At 36.0% G+C, this 25,815-nt stretch overlaps 1 protein-coding gene across 5 annotated transcripts in view; it reads right to left on the bottom strand.

The window, feature by feature from the left end:
- Slit2 (slit guidance ligand 2) overlaps nt 1-25,815 on the bottom strand; it is a 344,943-nt gene that overhangs the window by 125,290 nt on the left and 193,838 nt on the right. For all 5 annotated transcript variants that reach the window (XM_057771564.1, XM_057771568.1, XM_057771566.1 and 2 more), the window contains one exon: nt 7,895-7,966. In XM_057771564.1, the coding sequence (XP_057627547.1) occupies nt 7,895-7,966 (72 nt within the window). The remainder of the gene's footprint in view (nt 1-7,894; nt 7,967-25,815) is intronic.

The raw sequence follows: 25,815 nt of genomic DNA, 5'->3' as shown, positions 1-25,815 counted from the left end.
TGTTTAAAATAGACTTAATTGTGAAATATCACAGAGCATTAAAATCCATAATACTGTGTGATCCAAGCAAGAGGTTACCAATTTCTCAATGAAGTTCATATGACAATGACCCACTTTTGCTCTATTTAATTTCAAAAGCTAGAAATGGTGTGTTATTTATATTGCTGCTGTAAAATAAAGGACTCTAAATCTTTAGATAATTTAAAACAAATAAAAATGGTCAGAGCCAATAAAAGTATTTTGCAATCTAAAGAAACCTGATTTATTTTTTCAAAAAAAAAAAACCCAGTAAATTTTGGGAAGATAAGTTAGGAAAGTCTTTTAATTTGGTTATAGTATCTTTCCCTAAGGGCAAAATTCAAGTCTATATTAAACTGTAAATAGCCAAATCTCATTCCAACTGTTATTCAAACAACATTTTGTAATTAAAACAATAACATATAAAAAAAGAAAAATAGCACAAGTTGGGCTAAATCATTAAATATCATAAATATTAATTTAAACAACTGCATATCTCTCAGAACATGCTTACCAGCAAGAGCCAGGTTTTGGGGTACTTCATGCTAAACTGAGAAACTATCCAAAGAATTTCAACAATTTGCATTATCTTAGTTTTAATTATTTTACAGTCTTTCAGGCAATGCTTTATATATCTCAGTAACAAGAAACTTCAAATTTCACTAGAATACTCTATGTTACAAATGTATATGCCCTTGCTGTTTGAGGGAATGAAAAGAGCCTGCAGAAGTAAAAGAAGTACTTTTAATAGAAAATAGAGAAAAAACAACTAGAATGATATTTGTGTCCTGGAATTTCTAGAAAAATTAACCAAACCTTTTTGACACTAAGACTGATTATAATAAATACTTACACTGAATGTTACATATTCATTGATATACAATCTAATTATCCTTCACAGTAAATTGGGAAGGTAAATATTGCCAACACCTCTACTGCACAGATGAAATAATAAGACTCAAAAGTCTGAAAACTTGTCTACAATAAATAGCAAATATTATGTTTATCTTTGATTGTAATTGAGAATGATATATTTCCAAAGTTTCCACACAGTATCCAAGACCTCAGGAAGCAAATTCACAATGCTTCTTTGCTTCAGGTGAATTTTTAGATAAATGTACGGGCACAATTCAAAGAAGTAATGTAAAATTCTATAAAGGCTGTGATTCCTTTAAGTAGAGGTATTTAAATTAGTGTAGTGTAGAAAAAACTTATATCTCTTTAAATGTCTATGATGTGGCCCAGCAGTCGAAAGGTTTCCTAGCATGCATTAAGACCTAGATTCATTTTCCAGCCCTATATAATATCCAAGTTGTCATGTTACATACATATACACACACACAAACACATAGGTAGGTAGGTAGATAGATAGATAGATAGATAGATACATACATACATACATACATACATACATACATACATACAGAGATAGATACATAGACAGACAGACAGAAAGGTAGGTAGATAGATATTCATAGATGATAGACACTGATAGAGTACACCTAGTTAGAGAGAAATGAAAATTTTACCTACAGAAGAAAGAACAGCTCCATGAAAAAAAACAGTCTGATTAGAGGCACTGTTGGCTTTCAGGCATCTGTGCTGGCCTGACCTTGGGGTAAACGCTCGCTCTCAGCTTGGCCACTAAGAGCACCACCTGTGCACATTCACTATATTCTCTTTTAAGAGTCCTGCCCACCTCCCATCTCTCCTTCTTTCTCTTTCTTTCTCTCTCTCTCCCACTTCTCTTTTCTCTTCTGTCCCCAGAGGCCAGTTTCCCCTCTCCCCTCCCAGTTTTCCCATTCACATTTACCCAATAAAAATTCCCCTCCACCTGAACTTTGTTGCATGGCTTCTCTCTCTCCCATGCCACTTTTTCCTAAATTACAATAGGCACTATAGTGTCAAGGGATTGTTTTCAGGACCCAGGTTATTTGGGTCTGAGCATAGAGCTTCTGTGCTGAAGTAATAGTTCAAATCAGGAAATCTTTGTCACAGGCAGAAAATCATAATTAATCAGAATGTATACAAATACCAGATATTATAAGAGAGCAAATACTCTGCATCATGAAAAAATATCTAGTAATCTAGTATCTGTTAGAATTATCCAATAAGACTATAACCTGGATGTGAAAATCAATTAGGATGCTGTTATACTAGTTCATAGGTATCAAAGTGTGCTGACCCACACCGGAGACATAGAAATCTGAAAGTCAGTTCTGTTTCATTGATAAGAAAGGCAACAACACTATTCATATTAGCTTTTGTTTTGTTGGTGTTCAAAATCAGTCATCTTTTCTTGTGCTTTGTTTGCTTTAGTTTGTTCTGTTTTGGACGCACTTTTGATAATTCATTACATATATTACATAGCCATGGAACAAAATCCAGTATAGAAGAAAAGTTCTTCAGGCACTGTGCCAAAATATGCAAAATTGGAAAGAGTTTATGATTGGTTACCTCATCACATTGTTGGGAAGGTCACAATTCTGACGCTTTGGGAGTTAGAGAAAAAGACCGATAGCGCAGGACCATGGACAGTACCCAAGTTCTAAGAGTGGCATCAGCCCATACTGCCCCCTGGTCACAACACTTTCTTTTTCATCAAAATAATTTGTATTTTGTATGTGTCATTCAGTGCCACAGACTTGTGAAGAATGACTCTTATGGGATTCATTGCTTAGAATCATTTCCTTGAACTATAACTATAGGTAGTTCAGAAGTTTCTACGATCTATTGAAATTCCTTGAGTTTTAATTTAAGAATGAGGGACCATGCCCATAAACAAAGAAACTGTTTCAAAGTATTTCTAGCCTCGGACCTAATTAAATCCACTACTGGAGATAATTGGATATGAACAGATAACTTTAATTTGATGGCTAAAGGATTTTATTTTTAAGAAAAATTATAAATAAAGAAAACTTGGTAACTGACTAGAGAGGATATATGGAATCTCTTGCATTTAAGGTGATCACAATTCTTCCCTTTTGGGTTATATATTCGCTCTATACTATATGACAAACTCTTGAGCATGTATCAGCATGATTATGTGAATAATGCTGAAAAGACACCAGGAAAGAAGTTTGAACTAGATGAAGGCACAATCCATGAAATGTGTTAGGCTCTCTATGTGCCTCATGTAAAGTTGACTACAACTGCATTTGATGTGTTGAAGTGGATTTATTGGAAAAATAAAATAAAGGAAAACAAAATGGCACATAAAAAAGAAACGTGATAGTAATACAGTAAACAGCACAATTCATAAATAATGCATGTGGATTTGTAACAACAGACTAATTCTCTTTTCTGTTTGTCAAATTCTCTTATTGTCAATAAACCATGCATCACAAATTGGACTATTTTTCCTCAAAATGTCATGATCATGCATATTTATTTTCTAAATAATACCATGAATTGCTTTAAGAAAATCATGCTGCATCATTCTGTAAATTATATACCTGTCTATAGATTAATGCACATGAAATTATATTAACATTTTCTTCAGTGCCCATAAAAATCATGGTTTATTTTCATGCAAGGAAAGCTGTTATTTTGTCAACAAGGATTATTTTTTTTTCTTAGAAAAAGAGAGTAAAATTCATACCTGTAGGATAATTGGGACTGGAAAGACACAAGCTAACAAGAAGAGGATACAGACAGGGAAGTGTGTAGGATGAAAATCATAGACTACATCTTGAAGATAAATAGCAGAAGCAAAGAGGGAAGAAGCAGGTGTGTAGTCCCCTTTACACAGACCTAAAATAGTTCTTACAGGCAGTTATGTTCAGTATTTATTCCCATAGCTGTAAAGAGAGTGATCTAATATGTATAATAGTAAACTAATATGAGCTTTGTGATGTGACTGACTGCAACTTGTTTCGATCCAAAGCTTTTCTTTTGATACTTCTTTTTACTTAAGTTCCAGAGCAAATAGAATTGGGGATAGCTTTTTCCATATAAAATAAAAGATGCTTAAGATATACCTGAAGACAAAGCACATGAAGTAAAAGGAAACAAGTCGCAAAAATAAGGCCAGATTATAAATTATAAATAAATTATATATAAATTTATTATAAATAGATTCCAGATTAGATTGGAATATTTTCTAAGAGGATAAGTGTTAGTGGAAATATATAACCAAGTGCTTGAAAAAAATATAATGTATGCTGTATGATTAAGGGGAAGCAAAGTTTCATCATTTCAGTATTATTCTACTAATTATGCATACAAAGACTCTAATAAAAACTTCTGTAAGCATTGGTTAGTTTTTTGAAGAATCATCCTTTGGTAAAAGCAGGTTATTAATAGTTCACAGTTTGAGACTTTAATACCACAAATGGAGATTCCATAAACACTGCTGCTGGAAGCTGTTGGAAATGCAATTATTTTGTTGATATTGTATTACAATTTTGTTTTCATAATATTTGAGTGTCTAAAATGTCAAGAAAAAAGAAATTGATAGAAGCTGTGGGTGGCATGGGGGCACGTGTAGTATAGAAAGAGGTTACATAACAAAATACGAAAAGTATTTTAATCCAGCTATGAAATAAAGCGAGATAGCAAAAAAGTTATTGCTAGTTCTCCCCTGAGATGCTTAAGACCAAGAAGAATGTTCATCTGTCTGAAATAGTTTAAGTGGGGCTTGCCTGGAGGAAGGGAAATAAAATGTAGTAATTTGCAACATTTCCACAGCATCAATTTTATATTGTCAGGATGCCGCCTAGAGCATGTTTAGCCAGACCTCAAGAGTAAACCAAGTGCTGTCACCAGAAATCCTGGAGGAATGGAAACTGCTTCACATTAGGCTCAGAAGTGGAAGATCTGGAAAATTTGCTAGACTAGGGCAGGGTAGGATGGCAGATAGCTCTCCAGGATGGCTCTGCTCCTCACAGATGCCTGCTGCTCTACCTCTTTCCCCTCTTTTAACCTGTGAATAATTATGCAGCTATGATTGGGACACCATGAAAGACAACCAACTTAGGAGTGAACACACAGGCACATAGGATCTCACCGGTAATTGTCCCATTTTTACCTAGAGAGAACGGGGAGCCCATAGGACAGTGGTGGCTTGAGTGGTGGTGTGATGAAGCCCCATTAACAAATCTCACTTAGCCTTACTGGAGCACAGCAAAGGCGACAAAACACTGTTCTCTGTCCCAAGGAGTACTAAAGTCGCCATCAATGGTCTGATGCTGATTCATGGATGGCTGGGACTAGCAGTTTAATAATACTGCAAGTTAAATTTTATTCTTACAAATTAGGAGATTTGCTGCCTTTGGTTGAAAGGGGAAAAAAAATCCCTAAACTTTATACTCTGCCCCATGAAATGAGAATGATTTTTGAAAATACGGTTTGAAATATTTTTGAACCCTGAAGTCTCTTCTAGCTATTTGAGCTGATTAAGCATCCTTTCCTTTTGCATTAGTTCACGGAAGATGGTGAGAATAGGAGTAATTTTCTTCTTATTATTTTAGGGTTACTATTGAGGTCTACCCCATTCCTTATGCTTCCTTTCTTCCACAGAAAGATGCATGTCCAAAGCTGTCAGCCAGCACCTCCCACGTCTCATCACTGCTTCACTTAAAAAAAGTCACATTCCATTTTGTATGCACAGAAAACAAACCAAAACTCCATTGCATTTTAATTTTGATAGCATGTTCTTCCTCAATTTGCTCCTATCTACTGTTCACCCACACATAAGATAATAGCTTAAATTTCCCCCTATATTCTTTTATTCTAACAATTTTTCATAATACTATGAAGTTGTTCCTCCCTGAATTCCTATAGCATGTGATCTCTAATTTATAAATCTTGTTTTTGTTGTATGTTCATTTAATGTTTGCATATACTTTTTTATTTTGAAGTTCTGCATCTAACTGACTCACAGGAATCATATGCATGTTTAAATAATCTTTTAATTAAATTCTAATACTGAAATATATCTCATATTCTACTAGTCTGTCCCCTCTGTGAGCAATTTATTCATGGATAACTTTATGAGTCACTCAATGGATAATTGTATAATGAAACATAACACTACAGTTTCCTAGCATTTTAGTGGTTTAAAGTTCTTTTGCACCTCATTTGCCTAATAACCACAACAAAGCCAAGTAACTAGAAGTCAGTTTGTGAAATTAAGTACTAAAGGACAAGAGGAGTTGGATGACTGTTCATGTGCATGAATCCAAATTACAGGAAAAGTGTCTCAGTCTGTAATCCTAACTTCACGGTACAGTCTATGTAAGTCTTTGAACTTGAGAAAATTCAGTAATGTATGTGGGGGATCTTTAAAATGCCCATTTCACATGGCAGCCAGATTACTCTCTCACTTTCCGCTTAATCTCTGAACTTGCTTTTCAGTTAAATGAAGAAAACATGTTAAAAAAAATCCCCTGAGATGGGTCAGTAGTCCTAAATGTAGACTTCCACATAGGAACATAAAGTTGGTGACTTGAAATTCTTTGAATACCTGAAGAATAGTTAAATGCACTTGTACTAAGTGCTTAATGGCAGCCCCACTGTGAGGTTACAAGTAACATACTGCAGGGTGGCCAGTTGTAGCCACTGCAACTTGAGCGTACATCTATGAATTCTTAAGTAATATCATAGCCACACATAATGCACTGAGACAGATTGGATCCCCCTGTGTTGGCGAGCCTACTTAAACATTCTCAAAGTCCCAGCTAGTAAAGAGAGAAAGAAAGCAGGAAAAAAATCTTTTTTGTCTAAGTGCACATAAAAAAATCACCACCGTCACGATGTTAATGGCTTTGTCTATTTATAACCATAAAGCTGTACTTTTCTGTTATTACTTGGGCACTCAGAAAGCACAGATACACGATAAAGAAAAACACATTTCTACTGGGGAAATGTAAAGGCCCAAATCTGTGGCTTTATCAACACTTGTCTTCTTTGACAAAGGACAACATCTGTCTCACTTTCACTACTAAAGAAAAATGGAACTGAATTCTCCCATGGAGAATTCTGAATATAAGTTAATTCTTGAAAAATTGCCTGCCCTGTTTATGACTAGCTAAGAAATATTGGCTTGTAAGAGTTAATCTTGGTACCCAAGGGCTCTTCACCCCCACATTCCAAGGTATTGCAATAGCTATGGAAAACATTTGAACCCTCAACATGTGAAGTAAACTGAAAAGTCATTTTAAAAGACTAACGTGGTATTTTGAAATTGATAAAGATATATATTGACAATATTAGGTTTGCCACAGAGAGCTTATATTTCACAGGTAGCTTGAGAGCTGTAGGCACTTAAACACCAAGAAACACACTAGATTAAAGATTTATCAAGGAAAATAAAGAAATATGTTTTTTCTTTTCTTTTTTCTTCTTATTAAGGGTGGCTATTCACACAGTCGTTCAAAGATAGGAGGGAAAAGATGTGAGAAAAATTCACACAAAGAAAAAGATGAATTTATCATTTTTACACCTCTAACATCTAAAAACTCCAGAAAGAGCTGTGGTTCTGAGCCATCTTTATCTTTAGCTGAAAAATGTTATCTATTTCCAAAAGAAAATAAAACTGTTTATATGTTGAATTTTAGCATACCCTGACAGAAACTGCAAAGGGAACAAGGGAGGACTCCAGGAAAAAGTGATAAAAACAACACATCATAATACCATTTCATTCTTTGAAAATTATAAAACACTAATCAGAGTATTTTAAAATAATTTTATAATGACTTGAGTTGCCAAACATCAGTACAAACAGAAAAAAATTATGTTGGTTTTGGAAGATTTTACAAATAACAAGAAAATTACACCACTATTTAATTTTTCTGATAATTAAAAATGTAAACCTGATCCAAAACAGATTACAATTTATAAAGCACTGTAAATTAAGATGTGCATATATACTCACAGATTTTTAATGTCAACTGCCCCACGGAAAGCCTTTCTTGGAATTGCTTGAATTTGATTTTCACTGAGATCACTAAAAATAACAAAAGAAAGGGTGATAAGATTATGAAATCATACTTTATGCTTAATATAACCAACGTGATAAATAATAGAAAAACAAAATTATTCCACAAAAAAATATACCACCTCTTAAAAGGAAAACAACAGTCAAAAGCAAAGCAAGTACCTAAACACATAATTTGTAATTCTAATGTATGTTAAAGTTTGAATTAAGTATCTTTAATCTACATTCTATCATAAAATATGGTATTTTGATTTAAAGGTTAGCACAATTTTATACAAAATATATAAACTATTTCATTAAGAAAAGTAATAGATTTTTCATAACTGAATTTTAGGAGACTCTGAAGCTTTAGAACTTAACTTCTGTTCGAAACCACTGTTGTACTTAGCGTCCTGGAGAAGGATGTCAGTACTCAGACCACATAACTAAAGATAACGGTACTCAGAGCACATAAGTAAGGATGGCTGTACTCAGAGCACATAATTAAGCTTACATAGCAATTTTAATTATATTAAAAATGTAATATGGCAGCTCTCATTAAACAATAAAGTGAAGTTTCTGAATGAAATATTAATAGTAGCTTGATTTGAAGTCTCCCCCAAATTTGTTATAATCATAAATTTAGTGTGTATTTTTACATCTTAATTTAATTAAGGAATACATTTCAATCTAGGAAAAAAGCTCTCTCTGTCTTAAAATAAAAGGTTTGGGAGTAAAAGAAAACACTCATCATAAAAAAGATCATTATGTTCCCTTCCAAGAGTTCAGAGTCAATTCTAAGACAAATCTCACAGCTTAGATGGTATTAACAGCATTATCACATAAAGTACAAATACATACAATTAAAAGATACGCCACTAGAAACGGAAAACTGCCTTCTGGGTTCTATTCACATGAGTATACAGCAAGAAGTTGAAATATCAAGCAAACTATTAAAATACCAATGATGCGACTCAAATTCGGAGGTATACCATTCTCACAAAGAAAGCTGAAGCTACTGACCAAAGATGCACAGCAGATGACGAAGCCAGCCGTTTTCCACCATGTGGATGCACATTGAGCAGGTTGGTCCACACTCTCTCCCTCCAAGCTGCCTGTGAGCAGAGCTCATCACTCACATGCCTCTAGCCACACGAGAGAGAAGAGGACACGACTGGCTGATACAGAGATTTAGTGTGTGGTCCTGACCTCATTAGCGCCGACTTTTAAACAAATGAGATTTGAGTTCATATCTCAATATGCTTAATGTTCAAGTGAAAAATGTTTGCTAAGCAATTTGTAAAGAGGTAAATGTTAGTTACTTGATGACAGAAGGCCTTCAGCAAAGGGGAAAAAAATGAAGACGAAGAAGAAAGACGGAGAAGAAGAAAAACAACCAAAAGCTCATATTTTACTTCCAAGAGTAAATTTACTCATTTGTGCTTATGTAGGAAGCACATCTAGGGCAATGTAGCTCATTACTGCTTTCAATAATTCCAGTACCTCCTTAAGAGCAATAAAACTGCATTTCCTTAAAACATGCTGACTTCTCCTGCTGGCCATTGATTAGGGGTGACTTCTTTCCTTCCTTTCAAAATTACCTCAAGTTTAGAATGTTTAGCAATATATATTTTTAAAGTATTGATGGCAGAAGATTTGTTCAGAGGAGGCCACAGAACAAAGAGATTTCCGAGGAAGAAAACCCTGAAAGTAGCATGGAATGAAGAGGAACAAAGAAGGAATTCAAGCAAAAGTGAACCTATCCTCTTGCTGAAAATGATTGTCCTTACACTGCTGTCCCCGACTGCTGTGCTTCTTCAAATCAGACCCCTTTCCACTTCTCAAAGAGAAATACTTCTGAGACCATATATATAATGATGACAAAAATAATTATTCCAGTTCTTGAGTTTTCTCTAGCCTCTGCGCCCTTCTAATCTCTTTAACTAGGGTCCCTTCCTCCCATTAGTCTTGTTTCGGCTGGCATTCCATCCTCTCAGCTACCTCCAGAGGGACGACAATGGTAAAGCTGCTTTAGATGGTTCAAATAAACATAACGGTGGCAGGCGGCACTTTAGGAGGGATATCACTCCTGAATTTTATTGATTACCCATGACAGATCCCTAGATCATAGAAAAGCTTCCTTTGGCTAATAGTCACCAATCTTCCCTTTCCCTAAGCCTAAGAAAGACCAAGAGGCTCATGATGGCTGAGTGTAGCTGTTCCCCTAGATAGATAGCTCCTGAGCATGGAATGGATTCTAAGCATGAGTGCCCAGTCCAATCAGTCAGGCAGCTTTAATTATAGATCCCAGGTCCCTTTTGAAGGATTGGGCCTGTTCACCTGTAAAGAAGGAACCTGACATAAGCAATAGTTGGTGCTTCAAAAAGAATGTATCATTCCATGCTCTTATCGCCATGATCATCATATAAAACAGTCATTATTATTTCAATTTTATAGGAGAGGAGCCTTTTGTAGGAGAGAAATTATGAAAATATTATCAGTGCGACATGGTAAGACCAACTTTTAAACAGATAAGAAATGCAGATAAACATTAAGCCCAGAATTCTAACAATGATTACTAAATTCACTTCGTTACACCCTTCCCGAATTTATGAATTTAAGAAGGCTTCCTTAACCCATGCTGGGCTTTGTCTTATGTAATTTGTACAATGAAGAAAATTAGGCTATATATTAATGACAGTTCCTAGTTCTTCCATATGGTTTTCATTCATGTTTATTCTTACTCTCCACTAAATGTGAAGTTTCAGACAGTATGTTAGACGAGGTTAAAGAATTGAACGAAGTTATTGTCCTGTTTCTACAAAATTTAAAATCAAGTAAAGAAGATGAGATAAATAGCTAAATATAAAAGTACCATAGAGATGTTGATTGCATGTATACTGACATTAGAAACCAGCTATTTGACCTCACTGGATCTGCTCTACTCCTTGAAGATCAATGAAGGCACAAGGAGGCATCCCTAATTGCAGTCTATTGCTCTATGAGCTGTGTAGAATAAGCACAATGAGTCAGAACTACTGAGTGAATGGGATGGAGCTACCCTGGGAGGAAATTCGTAATTATATCACCAGGCAATAGAGTGTAAAAATCTGGTTGAGAGCAGAGAAATGACTTGATTGGACTTGATTTTTAGGAAGATTAATCAGGAAATTGAATTTCAAAGCAGGCAGAGATAATGGGAAGAGAAGTGCCAGGCACTGCCGGCAAGAGTCGGCTAGAGTCCAGCGCTGGAGCTATCTTTTAAAGGAGAACATTAGGCAGTACAATTTGAAGTTGGTTCCAGTTGGAAGGTATTTGATGTAAGGTAAGGTGACTATCATCTCAGCAGAATTTTGAGTCACTTGAAGATTTTTGAGCAGAAGGGACACAAAATGGTAAACAAAGAAAAGCAAGTGTGCTACTGCTATGCCAGGTCCTGGGATACTGAGACCAGACGATGAACCAGTTTGGAGATTACTGAAATCTCAGTCATGATGTAACATTTCTTGGGAAATTTTAAAATACTGAAATGCTTTTCTTTTAAATTGTATGCATATGAATGTTTTGCCTTCACCTATGCATGTGCACCATATGCATGTTTGTTATTCATAGAGCAAAGAAGAGGGAGAAGGGTCCACAAACAGGACTCACAGGTGGTTGTGAGCTGCTGTGTGGTGCTGGGAACCAAACTTGGGTCTTCTTTGTGCAAGACCAACCAGTGTTCCTAATCTGGGTCATCTCTTCAGGTTTGAAAATATTGAAATTCTTGTAAAAAGAAAAGCTTGCTCATTTTCTTTTTTTAATTTTAAAAGCTTTATTTATTTTTTATTTATTTATTAAAGATTTCTGCCTCCTCCCTGCCACCACCTCCCATTTCCCTCCCCCTCCCCCAATCAACTTCCCCTCCCTCAGCAGCCCTAAGAGCAGTCAGGGTTCCTTGCCCTGTGGGAAGTCCAAGGACCTTCCACCTCCTTACAGGTCTAGTAAGGTGAGCATCTAGACAGTCTAGGCTCCCACAAAGCCAGTACGTGCAGTAGGATCAAAACCCAGTGCCTTTGTTTTTGACTTCTCAGCAACCCTCATTGTCTGCTATGTTCAGCGAGTCCAGTTTTATCCCATGCTTTTTCAGACCCAGGCCAGCTGGCCTTGGTGAGTTCCCGATAGAACATCCCCATTGACTCAGTGTGTGGGTGCACCCCTCGCGGTCCTGAGTTCCTTGCTCGTGCTCTCTCTCCTTCTGCTCCTGATTTGGACCTTGGGATTTCAGTCTGGTGCTCCAATGTGGGTCTCTGTCTCCTTTCATCGCCTGATGAAGGTTAATATCCGGGAGGATAACTATATGTTTTTCTTTGGGTTCACCTTCTTATTTAGCGTCTCTAGGATCACGAATTATAGTCTCAATGTCCTTTATTTATGGCTAGAAACCAAATATGAGTGAGTACATCCCATGTTCCTCTTTTTGGATCTGGCTTACCTCGCTCAGGATAGTGTTTTCTATTTCCGTCCATTTGCATGCAAAATTCAAGCAGTCATTGTTTTTTACTGCTTAGTAGAACTCTAATATGTATATATTCCATACTTTCTTCATCCATTTTCTTAAAAGTGTCAGGGAGGTTTAAAGGACTGCAAAGTCTGTTTCTAATAGAATCTAGTCTCCATAGGGAGGGGAGAGTCACATGATTGCAACAGAAAGCACCGTACATGGTTTAAACGTGCATACCAAAAAAAAAAAAAAAATTAAATTAAATTAAAAAAAAAACCTGCAGGAGGTACACCTGAGAAAGGATGCACAAAACCACATCAGAAAACTGGCTTTCACACTGAAACCTCATTCTTCAGCTATGCGCACCTTTTCCCCAGACAACTGCAGTGCCTGCAGTCCAGCCTTCCCTCCTTCTCCTCTACTCCCCTGACCACTGTTAGGTTATCTGTGGATGGCCAGCCATCCTCATTTCTTAAATGACTCAATTTCTTCTCCTTGTCTTGATTTAAGAACACTTTTAAAGTACCCCAACGCTATATAAACATTATATCAAAAAATGAATTTATGTCCAACTACATTGTTCTGAAGTTTTACTCATCCCAGTTTAGGGGCACTATCCTTACACAGGCTCAGGCCTTTGGGGACCTTATATATCCCATGCCAAACTATTGCCAAACCTTCATCCAGCTCATAGTATTCACGGAATTTGTTGTCTGCCTTTCTGTTATCTTGACCTCCACTGGAATAGCCTGGCTTAATAGCCTGCAAGTAAACCTCAGCGGCTACTGCTGCATTCCTATGATTTCTGCTTCTTAGACACAAACTCTCAAGTATCTTGATCCAATACAAAGAGAAGCTCAAAACATCACAAAGATACACAACTCTCCCCAAAGAGATTATTTAACACATGCTTTTGACATCTATCTTCCCTCTCACCTACTCCACTTCAGATATACTGGCCTCTTTGGGGTTTCCTGGCAATCCACGTCATGATTTAGTTCAAAGCATTCCGGCTATGGCTCTCTGTGTGTCTCAATGCATGACACACAAATCTTGTGCTTTTAATTCATCCTTTATCCTTTATTTGGGCTTTGCCTCTGTAGCAACTTGGAATACCCAGCGAACAAGACTCTAGAGAGCACACTAGTCATAGAGATCTCTCTTCTAATTTCTAACACATATTTTGCTGGTAATTCTTGCTAAATCAAGTGTCATGGAAGGATTTTATGCTTTCCCAGTGACATTTGTGAGTCTACTCATATCTAAGTGTGAAAAAGTATGTATCCTAGGATGTATTAAAAAAGTAATAGTCAATACTAACATAAATATAATGTTAATGTTGTTTATGGTTGTTTATGGTTTATGGCTGTTCTCAGCTAGTCAAAACACTCTTTTGGTTCCCTTAATTCTACTTTTAAACACATCAGGATGTAATCTCAGGTAAACTGAGGTTAACAAAGGTTACATAACTAACCTGAAGTCTTTCTGCTAGCATGAAGTAGAAAGAAGATTTGTACTTGACTGAGTTGTTCCCCACAGCTCATACTCTTGACTACTCCCACATGCCTTATGTAAGAGGCTCCAGTAGTCAGAGAGCTAGCTGGCATTGTTCTTCAGTCCCTTGGATAATGGTTCCATTGTGTGGACCAAGGGCCATTCAAAAGTGCTTCTTGCAAAACAAACAAACAAGCCAGCAGCAACTGCAATAAAAACAAATATCCTCCATTTCAAGCCAGTTATATTAAGTAGAATCTGTAGCACAGAAATCAAAAAATCTATGCCTTCGTGTGCCAGCTAACTATTATGACCAATGCTCTTGGAACCCATGTTAGCATTCTATTGAAACATCTCTAGCAAATGCTGTCTCTAAGGGTCTCGTTAATTTGGGATTACATGTATGGTGTTTGTATATATGCATAAAATCAGAGACATAAATATCAATAGAAAAACAATAGTGAGTAAAACTATTAAGTCAAGTCAAATATGCATACCATATAAAGGAAGATGAGAAAAGAAAGGCCACTTTGTGGATATATATATATATATATATATATATATATATATATATATACTGAAATCTACCATATTTTAGAGTACAGTAAACCTGAGATTTAGTAGCCTATCACTATTGTGTGATATCACTACCATTTACATGCAGTATTACTACATCCATTCTTTTTTAAGATTTATTTTTGTTAGTCGTAATTATTGGTATGTGTTGGAGTATATGCATTTGAGTAAAAATTTCTTCAGAGGTTAGAGGTCCCATATCCTTCCTAGAACTGAAGTTACAAGCAGCTGTGACCTACTTGTTGTGAGCACTAGGAACCAAACTGTGGCTCTCTAGAAGAGTTCTATGCACTCTTAAACATGAAATCATCTCCTACCTTCAACAGACCACTTTAAAAGCACATTTACCATTATGAAATTCTTACAGCCATGATAACAACTTTAATGAAATTTTCAAAGTATAAAAACTTTGTAAACTTTCTCTACAAAATGAGATACCAAACAACGTTTCCCCATTGACATCAATCTTTCCAAGAATATTTCAGAAGGCAACACTTAATCGGACAAAGGCATCAGGTAAGGGAGATTAAAATTAGTGCCTAAGACAAAGACAAAATACACCTCTTGTGTGTTTTTCAGAGATGAGCAAGTGACACGGTGACCCATGTTTATAGAATAAGCTGGGTTTCTTGTCACATCTGAGCACTTAGAGATCTGCAGTGGTCTGAAAATATCTCTGACTCAGGAAGTGTGGCTATAAACTGTGGTGTTCTTTGGCAGGTTTCTCAAAGAAATCATAGCTCTACTGTTTAGAAATTGCATGACTACATGATCTTGGTCAATGTACTAAAGTTCTTTGATTCCTGACTTATAGCATCTAGAAAATCCATTGAACTCTGTTGTATCAAGGTTCCCATGAAGAAAGGTTAGTACTAGCCAGGTGGCGATGACACATGCCTTTCTTTAATCCCAGCAGAGGCAGGCGGATCGCTATGAGTTCAAGGCCAGCCTGGTCTACAAGAGCTAATTCTAAATATTCCATATAAACATGTGAACTTACTCACCCATTCTCCACATCTGAAGACACTACAAGTCTTAAGCTTTGCCTCCCCATTGGTCACTTAAATTGTTAGTCTTCCAGCATTTGGACTATTGGGTATTAGACATTAAAGGATAAGATTTGTGCAGACTGCCCTCAGAAAGCTTAGATTAATGTAAATCATAGAGGTAGAGCGACCATCGAGTGATCAGATTACTGATCAATAAAAACACCTAGCTGGGCGGTGGCGGCGCACCCCTTTAATCCCAGCACTCGGGAGGCAGAGGCAGGTGGATCTCTGGGAGTTCGAAGCCGGCCTGGTTTACAAGAGCTAGTTCTGGGACGGGCACCAAAGCTACAGAGAAACCCTGTCTCGAAAAACCAAAAAATAAATAAATAAATAAACAAATAAATAAATAAAAAATATAAATAAATAATAAAAACACCTAAAATGTTTCAAACTATTAATGAAAACACATTCACGCCTCTTAGCATGTTTGTGGATGGTTGACTTTCGTCAACAACATTTGCTGAGGATTTTAACTTTATATATACATATATCCCTGCGATATCTGGGTAATCAGTTTTTCATTCATTTTTCTCTTCTAGTCCAATGTAAAGGTTTCCCAGGTTTCATTCATTTCTGCTGCTAGTCCTATGTAAATATTTCCCTCTGCTAGAAGGCTCACATGCTATGTTTCATTCGTTATTCTTATTCTCTAAACTTTTTCTTTGAAATGCCTGAATGCTGGAGTAGGCCTCTTTATTTGCAGTCTGGTTCCTTATAATACATAACTAAAATCTATCATGTCACAATTGCTAGCTCATGTGTTCATACTTTATGTCAAAAGTGAGAAAAAAACTAGTGTTACACTCCCTGGCATTTATGTTCTCAAGTAGATTCCCTATTTAAAAGGTATTTGATATCTTCCATACAAGACACTGAATAAATATTTCATTTTCTACTTCTTCAAAATAAAAGTAAAAAGTACTTACTCTTTTGTTACTTCACATATGGGGACAATATTCTTATCATTATCCAAATGTCTTTAATAAGATCAGCAACAAAATGTTATATAACTAAAATGATTGTGTCAGCCTAAGTACTTTGTATTACAAATGGAAAATTGACTTCAATGCTTTTACGCAGTCTAAAATATAAAATTTTGAATCTCATACAAAGACCATTAAAATACTTTATTTCTTTCAGAACAAGGGAACTCATTTTACACACACACGCACACCAAGAATGAAGAGATTTTTATGATGACATACACACATAAAGAAATATATGTGTACATACATGTGTATGTATGCATTTTCCTCAATACAACCTGATCAGTTTATAAAATGTTACTTGTATGTATGTTTTCATAAATTGCTGTTGGATAACAAATTGGTATGCTTCATCCAGGAAAAAATATTTCACCCACTGTTTTAAAAGTTTTCAACAGAAGATTTCTGTTCACTCATAATATACCTTGAAATTAATGTTTCATAAATAAAATAGGAAAACATGGCATGAAAATGGACCTCAAAGGGGAAAAATTAGTAGACTTTTACTATATTATTTAGATACTATTTACACATCAAAATTTTTACTTATTTAAACTACATATATGTATACACACACACACACACACACACATATATACATGTACATGTGTATGTTTTTGTAGAGTGGGATATCATAAGAAAATTTCACCATTTTCTATATTTATTTATTTTTCAAGACAGGGTTTCTCTGTAGCTTTGGAGCCTGTCCTGGAACTAGCTCTGTAGACCAGTCTGGCCTCAAACTCACAAAGATCTGCATGCCTCTTCCTCCTGAGTGCTGGGATTAAAGGCATGTGCCACCACCGTCCGGCTCCATTATTTTATTTCATAGTAATTTTAGTATTTGAGTGTGCACACATGTATGGGCATGTTTCCAGTCCTATGACAAGAGTAGAAACAACTGCTCTTAACAACTGAGTCTGCCCTCCTTCCCTAGATTTTCATCTTTTATGCTCAGAAGAAAAAAAAAATAGTGTTTGGCTGATCATTTATATCCTGAATGACATTCTTTTCTATTTTTTTGTTTTTAAATTTATTTGTTTGATGTGGTTTACATGTGCCACTGTGTGTGGGAGTGGGTACTTGTTTTCTCATCTCAGTCTTAAGAGTCCTACTCCAATCAATAGGCTTCCATGGCAAGCTCTTTTCTCCGAGTCATCTTGGTAGTCTGAATTGGGGGGTGGGGTGGGGACAGAATACCACTCCAAAGCTCAAATACTGGTGGAATTACCATATAATAAAGACTATCCTTAATTCATGAAAATGAGCTTCCCCAACAACCCAAGGGCTGGGATTGGGGGCATGACACTTTTAGAATCCTCACTTGAACGTCACTTGAATGTAGTATACTCTGGAAAAAAGAAACAGTGGGGTAAGAAAAAAAAGAATTTTCCAATTTATTCATTCTAAGCACTCTTTATCGATCTCTTTATAGAGGGTTTTTATTTTTATAAATTAAGGATGACTTTTGATTCCATTTCTTCCTTACATTCAGTATGTCTGAGGATTTTTAAAGGGACAGTGTGATCTACTGCTGCTGAATTACTGCATCAGCTCTTCAGGAAATAGCCAACACGGCAATGCTGCACTATTTTATTGCCCACAACGTATGGTTCTCAGTGGAGTATCCCATTAACCTCAGAGTCCAATGATATCATTTTAATTATATAAATTGAAAAGGCAATGTATAATACCTATATCATGTAAAAATGGATCCACTTTATGTGAAAGTGTTCTAACTATATTTCACTATGAAGTAATAAATTTGCTTTAGATGGCAAAGCTGCCTGTAAATTTAATTACTGGTAATTTTATTTTCCTCCACTGTTTAACCTCTCTCAGAGACTGATGAGGAATATCATAAATCTGTAATTGCACAAACTACTCTAGAAACAACTGAGAAAAGATAGGTGAATATTTATCCACATTTTAAAACTTTGGGTAGGCAAAAAATATAATTCTTGGTGGAAAATAAATATGCCAACCTGTAAATATCATGATGGTATAAATTCCTGATTTCTATATGTATTGTTTACTCAAGGAAGATCTTTTTGTTAACATATCTAATAAAATCATATGTCATAGAGAGAAAATATTTTCATATATATGGAGTTCCAAATAACTCACTATGTGCCAAAGAAGTACAAGCTTCAGATAATGTGTGGATGTTTGCATTAATCCAACAGAGATCAGTCTCATGCTCAGAACAACTGGGTAAGCATAAATTATCCCAAAGGTTACAGGGAAATGGATTTTCATAAGAGAAGTTTGAAATTTCAAGAGAAGTTTGGAATTTTAATGATTCACAATCATTATTTTCTTTTTTGGTTGAGAATTTTCTACAGAGGAACTGTTTGCAAAGGAAGTAGAGGAAATTCCATTTATGAAGGGCAAAATGATTGCATTTTTATGTTAAGTCCTATTGCACAGAGCAGGTATACAGGACACATTTCCTCCAGGAATATACAGCAGAGAACGCATCATGTATCACGAGTCATGTCTCTCAAACCATAACTTTGAAATCCACATATGGAGTCTTGTCATAAAAATTCATATCTCTTTTCCTACTCACATTGGCAAAGAATACAGCCTCTTTAAACTTCCACTCCCAGTGAGGCAGGAGGAAGATGGGAGGGCAGGGCCTGGAAATGGGGAGGTATGACATAGACAGGAATACAGAGATGAACAACTAACACTAAAGGCCTTTCGAAAATCTATATGGGAACATACACCTGTAGAAGCTTCCTAATATACATACATATGTGAAATGTCTTTAAATGGAGCCAACTCATAATGGAGGAGACAATGACTAATCAGACATTTTATACTAAAAAGTAAAACCTAAGTTATATCAGTTAAATCTTGAGTTGTTGGCCAAAGGGCTCTCTTTATTAACCAATGGTAATAAAAGAGATTCACAGCATACAGAGGGGAATCCCACATCAGGTTTCCCTGTTATAATCATGGCCCCTATCCCTTACTCATAATATCCTTCTTCCCTCTCTTTGACTGGACTTGGGTAGCTCGACTTGGTGATTGGATGTGGATCTGTGGATCTGCTTCCATCAGTTACTGGATGAAGATTCCATGATAACAGTTAGGGTAACCACCAATCTGATTACAGAAGAAGGCCAGTTTATGCACCTTCTCCAATGTTACTGAGAGTCTTAACTGGGGTCATCCTGGTAGATTCCTGGGAATTTCCCTGCATCATGTTTCTCCCTAGCCCTATATGGCTCCCTCTATTGAGATATCTCATTCCTTACTCTCCCACCCTGTGCATCCCCCAACTCTACCATACTGTTCCCTCATGGAACATCCCCAATACCCTTCCCCTTTAACAATGTCCTCAGTTTATGCAGTAGATCTTATCTATTTCTCCTTCCCAGGGAAATCCATGTATCCATTTTAGGGTCCTCCTTGTTATGTAACTTCTCTGGAGCTGTGGATTGTAGTCCAGTATCCTTTGCTTTACATCTAAGATCCACTTATGAGTGAGTTCATACCATGTTTGTCTTTCTGGGTCTGGGTTACCTCACTCAGAATTATTTTTTTCTAGTTTCATACATTTGCCTTTAAATTTCATGATGTCATTTACAGCTGAGTAAGACTCCGTTGTGTAAATGTACCACATTATTCATTCTTTGGTTGAGAGGCATCTTGGTTGTTTCTAGATTCTGGCTATTATGAATAATGCTGTTATAAACATAGTTGAGTAAGTGTCCTTGTGATGTAATTGAACATCCTTTGGTTATATGCCCAAGATAGGTATCACTGGGTCTTGAAGTAGACTGATTTCCAATTTTCTAAGAAACCACCATACTGATTTGTGGAGGCATCACCATCCCCAACTTCAAACTGTACTATAGAGCCATAGTCACAAAAGCAGCTTGATATTAGCATAAAAAAAGACACATGGACCAATGGAATCGATTGATGACCTTGACATTAACCCACACCTAATTTTTGATAAAGAAGCCAAAGCTGTACAATGGAAAAAAGAAAGCATCTTCAGCAAATTGTGCTGGCATAACTAGATGTCACATGTAGAAGATTGCAAATAAAACTTTATCTATCACCATGAACAAAACTCAAGTTCAAGTAGATCTAAAAACCTCAACATAAATCTATGAACACTAAACCTAATAGAAAAGAAAGTTGGAAATAGCCTAGAATGCATGGGCACAGGAAACTTCTTCTGAAATATAACACCAGCAGTACAGTCACTGAGAGCAAACAGTCAATAAAAGGGACCTGCTGAAACTAAAATGTTTCTGTAAGGCAAAGGACATGATAAATAAGACAAACGACAGCCTACAGAATGGGAAAAGATCTTCACCAGTCCCATATCTAACAGAGGGATCATCTCCAAAATATATAAAAAATTCAAGAAACTAGACATCAAAATACCAAATAATCCAATTTGTAAATGTAGTACATATCTAAACAGAGAATTCTCAACAGAAGAATCTCAAATGACCAAAAGAAATTTAAGGAGTTGGTCAACATTCTTAGTCATCAAGGAAATGCAAATTAAAATGACTCTGAGACACCATCTTACACTTGTCAGAATGGCTAAAATCAAAACCACCAATGACAGCTTATGTTGGAAAGGATGTGGAGTAAGGGGAACACTCCACTGCTGGTGGGGGTGCAAACTTATAAGGCCACTTTGGAAATCAGTATAACATGTTTCATAGAACTGTTGTCAGATTGCATGAGATATTCAGCAAAGATCCCTCTATACATTGATAACATTTAGTAGATGTTGCATATTATCATTTTAAAGTGGAAAAGTATATCCATGATCAGGATTTGAGGTATATATACTAAATTCAGGTAAAATTTAGCACAGCAATACTATCCTCCACAGTACAATTTAGAACTAATAAGAAAACACATTTCTTCATTGTTAAGTGTTATATTTGTGAATTATATCACTGCCTTTATCAATAAATATTTAAAAAATCCAGAAAGTTCTGAGTTATATTGATACCGTTTAAATTCAGGAACTTTAAATCCATCATATACTTTCTCTGAACTACAAAGAAGCATTAAGAGTTCAGAAGCTATATCTAGTGTGTTAGGTTGTTCCTCATGTAAAAAGCTTTTTTATAATTTTTGAAATGTAATCATAAATGAATGTTTTCATTAGATGTACAAAGCCAGCAAACATGTTTAGGGATACAAAGTCATATTTTCCTGATACTGTGGTTTAGGAATTACATACAAGAGCTAGTTGTCCACAAAAGTAAAATCTGGATGATAACTTCTTCCTCTAAATTTGGATGAATGCTATAGTGGCTTCTTGGACAGAGGTTATGAAGGTGATCAGCTGGCAACTCTACTGCCTGATCTACTCTGATCTGATGAAGGTCCTGATGTCCGGGATGAAGGGAATTTCTCAGTACAGATACATCACACTTATGAGGAAGGTTGAAAGCCACATTAAATTACACATGGAAAAGCAAAGATGTGACAGGGATTATATAGGAATTTAGAGGGAAAGAGAAAAGATGGCAGAGAGAGAGAGAGATAAAATAAAAAGGAAAAGGGGCTCAAAGTGAAGAAAGATAGATGTTTGTGTGAGAAAAAAGGGCCAGAGCTGGAGCTGTGAAACTGCACCCTATATTGCTTTTAATATAATCCTTCTTTCCTCTCTTTGCAATAAGTATGGGTTGTTTTATCTTTGAGATATTGCTCTAGTCGCAGAAAACATTAAATACATAATAGGTGCAACCTTCAGAAGTAGGCAAAGTGTGTCTAATACAGAGAAGCTTTATATAGAGGTCTATAAGGAAGGCTTTTGGAGAAAGCAGCAAAATCTCCAAATCCCCCAAACCTTTTCATATGCGTTAAAACTTCAAGTGATACAGGGTGCATCTAGTATTGGTGTATAAAGAGGCAAGAGATTTCAGGAGAAGTCTGACCAATGTCTCACATATGTATATTTAAAACCCAGTTCCCTGTGTGTGGTGTCATTAACTGTGAAGGCTTCCCCAGATCTACCAAGACTATGTGAAGTCATTTCTGTGAGATAAAATTTACTTCGAATTTAGAATGCCACTGAAACATTTTGTTCTTGTGCCAGTTCTCAGTAGGTATCCTAACCCATCACACTTTACTGAAGCCCTTTTAATAAAAGACATCATAGCATTTCCCAGCTTATGTTGATGGAAAACTGCACTGCGCCGACCCTTCTGTTTGGTTAAAACCCTATCTGGATGCCAGAAGAAACTCTAGCACAGTTCTGCAGTGTAAGCCAATCTACTGCCCACTGAATCAATTCAGCCTAACAACTATTCCAAAAAGGCACTTAAATCAATTTGCTACAAAGGTAGCATGCGCAAAATGATCTATGCACAGCTATACTTAGCCATTCTGTACAGATAATCAACCCCAGCAGATTAAAGACTCACATTTGAGTGTAGCTCCTGTGTCAGTACACCTCTGTCAGATGTATCTATTGATAAAACACTTTTAAGGCACACATTCATTTACGTTCATAAAAAATAGAGAATTGAATTCCAAGGTTTGAGAGTTTTCATTCCCTACGACTTCAGTAAACTATATACAGCTTAGCACAATTACATATGTCCTTTTCTGTCCCATAGGGTTTCTTTTAGTAGCGTGAACAGTACAAGGAAGTTATCTGTAAAAGAAAGAGGGTCAGGATTGCCTGGATTGTCTTGTAAATGTCAGTGGGTTAATTCAAAGAAATGGCAAAGAAATGGTTTGGGAGAAATGTGTTCTGTTTCTACCCCACAGAGAAAAGACACGTTCATCCCATCAGTAATTGGGACTGAATTTGACAGCAACTGACAGAAGAACAAACTCCAAGAGATTTGCAGAGATGCTAGAAGGCAGCAGAGCAGAACTGGGAGGTCAGAACTATTTTTTTTGCCCCTGGGCTTCTGGGTGGCTTAAATATGGGAGACATATGAAATACTTTAGGGCAGTATGAAACACTGTTTAAACATATACATACCCACAAACTCATATGTTTTAAGGTTCCTATTCTTAAATTTTGGATGAAAGTGGATATTGTTACCTTTATTTAAAGACAGATGGTTTGATATAAACATGGTATTTTCTTGTTTAATTCCATAACTTAGGATAACCTCCAACCGCTAAAAATGAGTTCCAAAGTGAGAACTGACTAGTTCATAACTGAAAAATACTACAGCATTGCTTTCATTATATATAGGGAAAATTGTAATTCCAAAGAAATTGTTAGATTTACACAATGCTTTTAGAAATTACTGTGAATGCACAAGTGTCATGATTCTAATTTGGAAAAATCAGCCCAAGTCAGAATAAAGATAAATCCTACTGGTATATGTTATCTATTTCAAATTAGATACATTACTAGATCAAAGTTTTCCTTTGCCAGGAATACACGGCTGTGATGGAACAAACACGTGGTTTTCTTTTTCTTTTTTGTTTTTTTTTGGTTTTTTTTGTTTGTTTGTTTGTTTGTTTGTTTTCGAGACAGGGTTTCTCTGCGGCTTTGGAGCCTGTCTTGGAACTAGCTCTGTAGACCAGGCTGGTCTCGAACTCACAGAGATCCGCCTGCCTCTGCCTCCCGAGTGCTGGGATTAAAGGCGTGCGCCACCATCGGCCGGCCAAACACGTGGTTTTCATAAATAGTACACAGCCTTGTACATGCGCAAAGATCCATGTCTGTTCTCTGGGGTAGGTAGGGAAGGAATGAGGGACCTTTTTACATTCCTTTTGTTTTAATACTTAGTACAGGCTTTTCTGACATTAACATGATATACCATGTAACTTATAATACCAAACTCACACATCCGAAACATTTAATATATTCTGTGTTTTTCTATTCACAAGATATTGGTATAAACATCATGTGTTTTCCCTAAGTTTCAGGTTCTAAAAACAACTATTTTTAAATTCCAAGTAATTTTTTAATTTTATTCAGTACTTTAATCCATTGATATTTTCTCCTTTTAAAGAGATTTAAAGTATAAAAACATTTCCTCTATATAATATAAAATACATTTTCTCTAATATTTAAACAATCCTATTAAAAGAAAATATTCAATAATTTCCTATTGACAAAGCTTCCCATTAATAAAAATAGTAACCATAAATCTTAATAAGTTTCCAAGTAGGTCCACCTGTCTCTCCGTTAAACCATGGACTATTAGTACTTCAAAACATAAACAGTTACTTTATTGAAAGGCAGTCACTTTAGCTGCTTTTGGAAAAAGGATTACCCTAATTTTCTTTGAAGCAACAAATCTTTACAGTTCAGCACAAAACTCAATAAACAATTAAATACTGAAAAGCTTCAAGACACGGAGTAATCTCTATTTTTTAAACCATCCCTAAGATGAAAATTATTCCTAATATTAATGTTTTGGGGAAGTTTAAAGAGTTATCAGTACTATAAAACTAGTGACTTAAAGAAAATATAGAATATTTAGTGCTAATAAACTTGACTGAAGCCTTTTGAAAGATAATTAATGACAAGGTAAGAAAGAAAGATGGAAACTGAGCACATACTTTCCACAATCTTAAATATGATTGTGTGGGAAGATATGGTAAAATGCTAGCCCAGGAAATATCTAAATATGATTGTATGGGTAGATATGGTAAAATGCTAGCCCAGGAAACAGTCATTACCTTTGACTAATTCTTTTCCCTGCTTCAGATTCAATTATATTGTTTCATTGAAGAAAACCTATGTATTTCTCTACATTTATCTTTACATCTTCATTAATATTCTCTCTCTCTCATTAATTCTTTCTCTCCCCCCCCTTTCTCTCTCTCCACACACACAGTTGTGAGTGCAGATGAACACATTACTGTAAGTGAAAGGAGATTTTCTCCAGTTTTACTTCTAATGAAGAGTTGTTTCTCACCTAACTACTGGTGAAGAAAGAAGACAGGCCTGTTTCTTTAGCCCTTCTCTTTCAGAAAGAGGAACATTCCATTTGGCTTTTGCCAAACAGAATTTGCGAATTTGCGTCTTCCAGGAAACATGGAGCCCTGCACTATGTTAGGAGGCTTTCACACCTGTTAACTTTATGTTTTTGTTTCTTCAAATCAATAAAGTGTGTTTTGATTCAAATGGGATCATGGATTCGAAAATCCTGGCACAGGCTTCTGTAGGTGGAATTTATTGTGATCATGATTCACCAATCAACTGGACCCTGTACATCTGTGTAGGAATGACCATGACCAGTTCATCTGATACCCAGGCATGTGGTTTGGGAATCATCTTTCTTCCTCATTAGATGTCTGAATGCCTCTTGTATGCATTGG

This window comes from Chionomys nivalis, chromosome 6, assembly GCF_950005125.1.
Source record: "Chionomys nivalis chromosome 6, mChiNiv1.1, whole genome shotgun sequence".
Taxonomy (NCBI): domain Eukaryota; kingdom Metazoa; phylum Chordata; class Mammalia; order Rodentia; family Cricetidae; genus Chionomys; species Chionomys nivalis.
The sequence above is the reverse complement of the archived record's forward strand: the minus strand, read 5'-3'. Positions and strand labels throughout refer to the sequence as shown.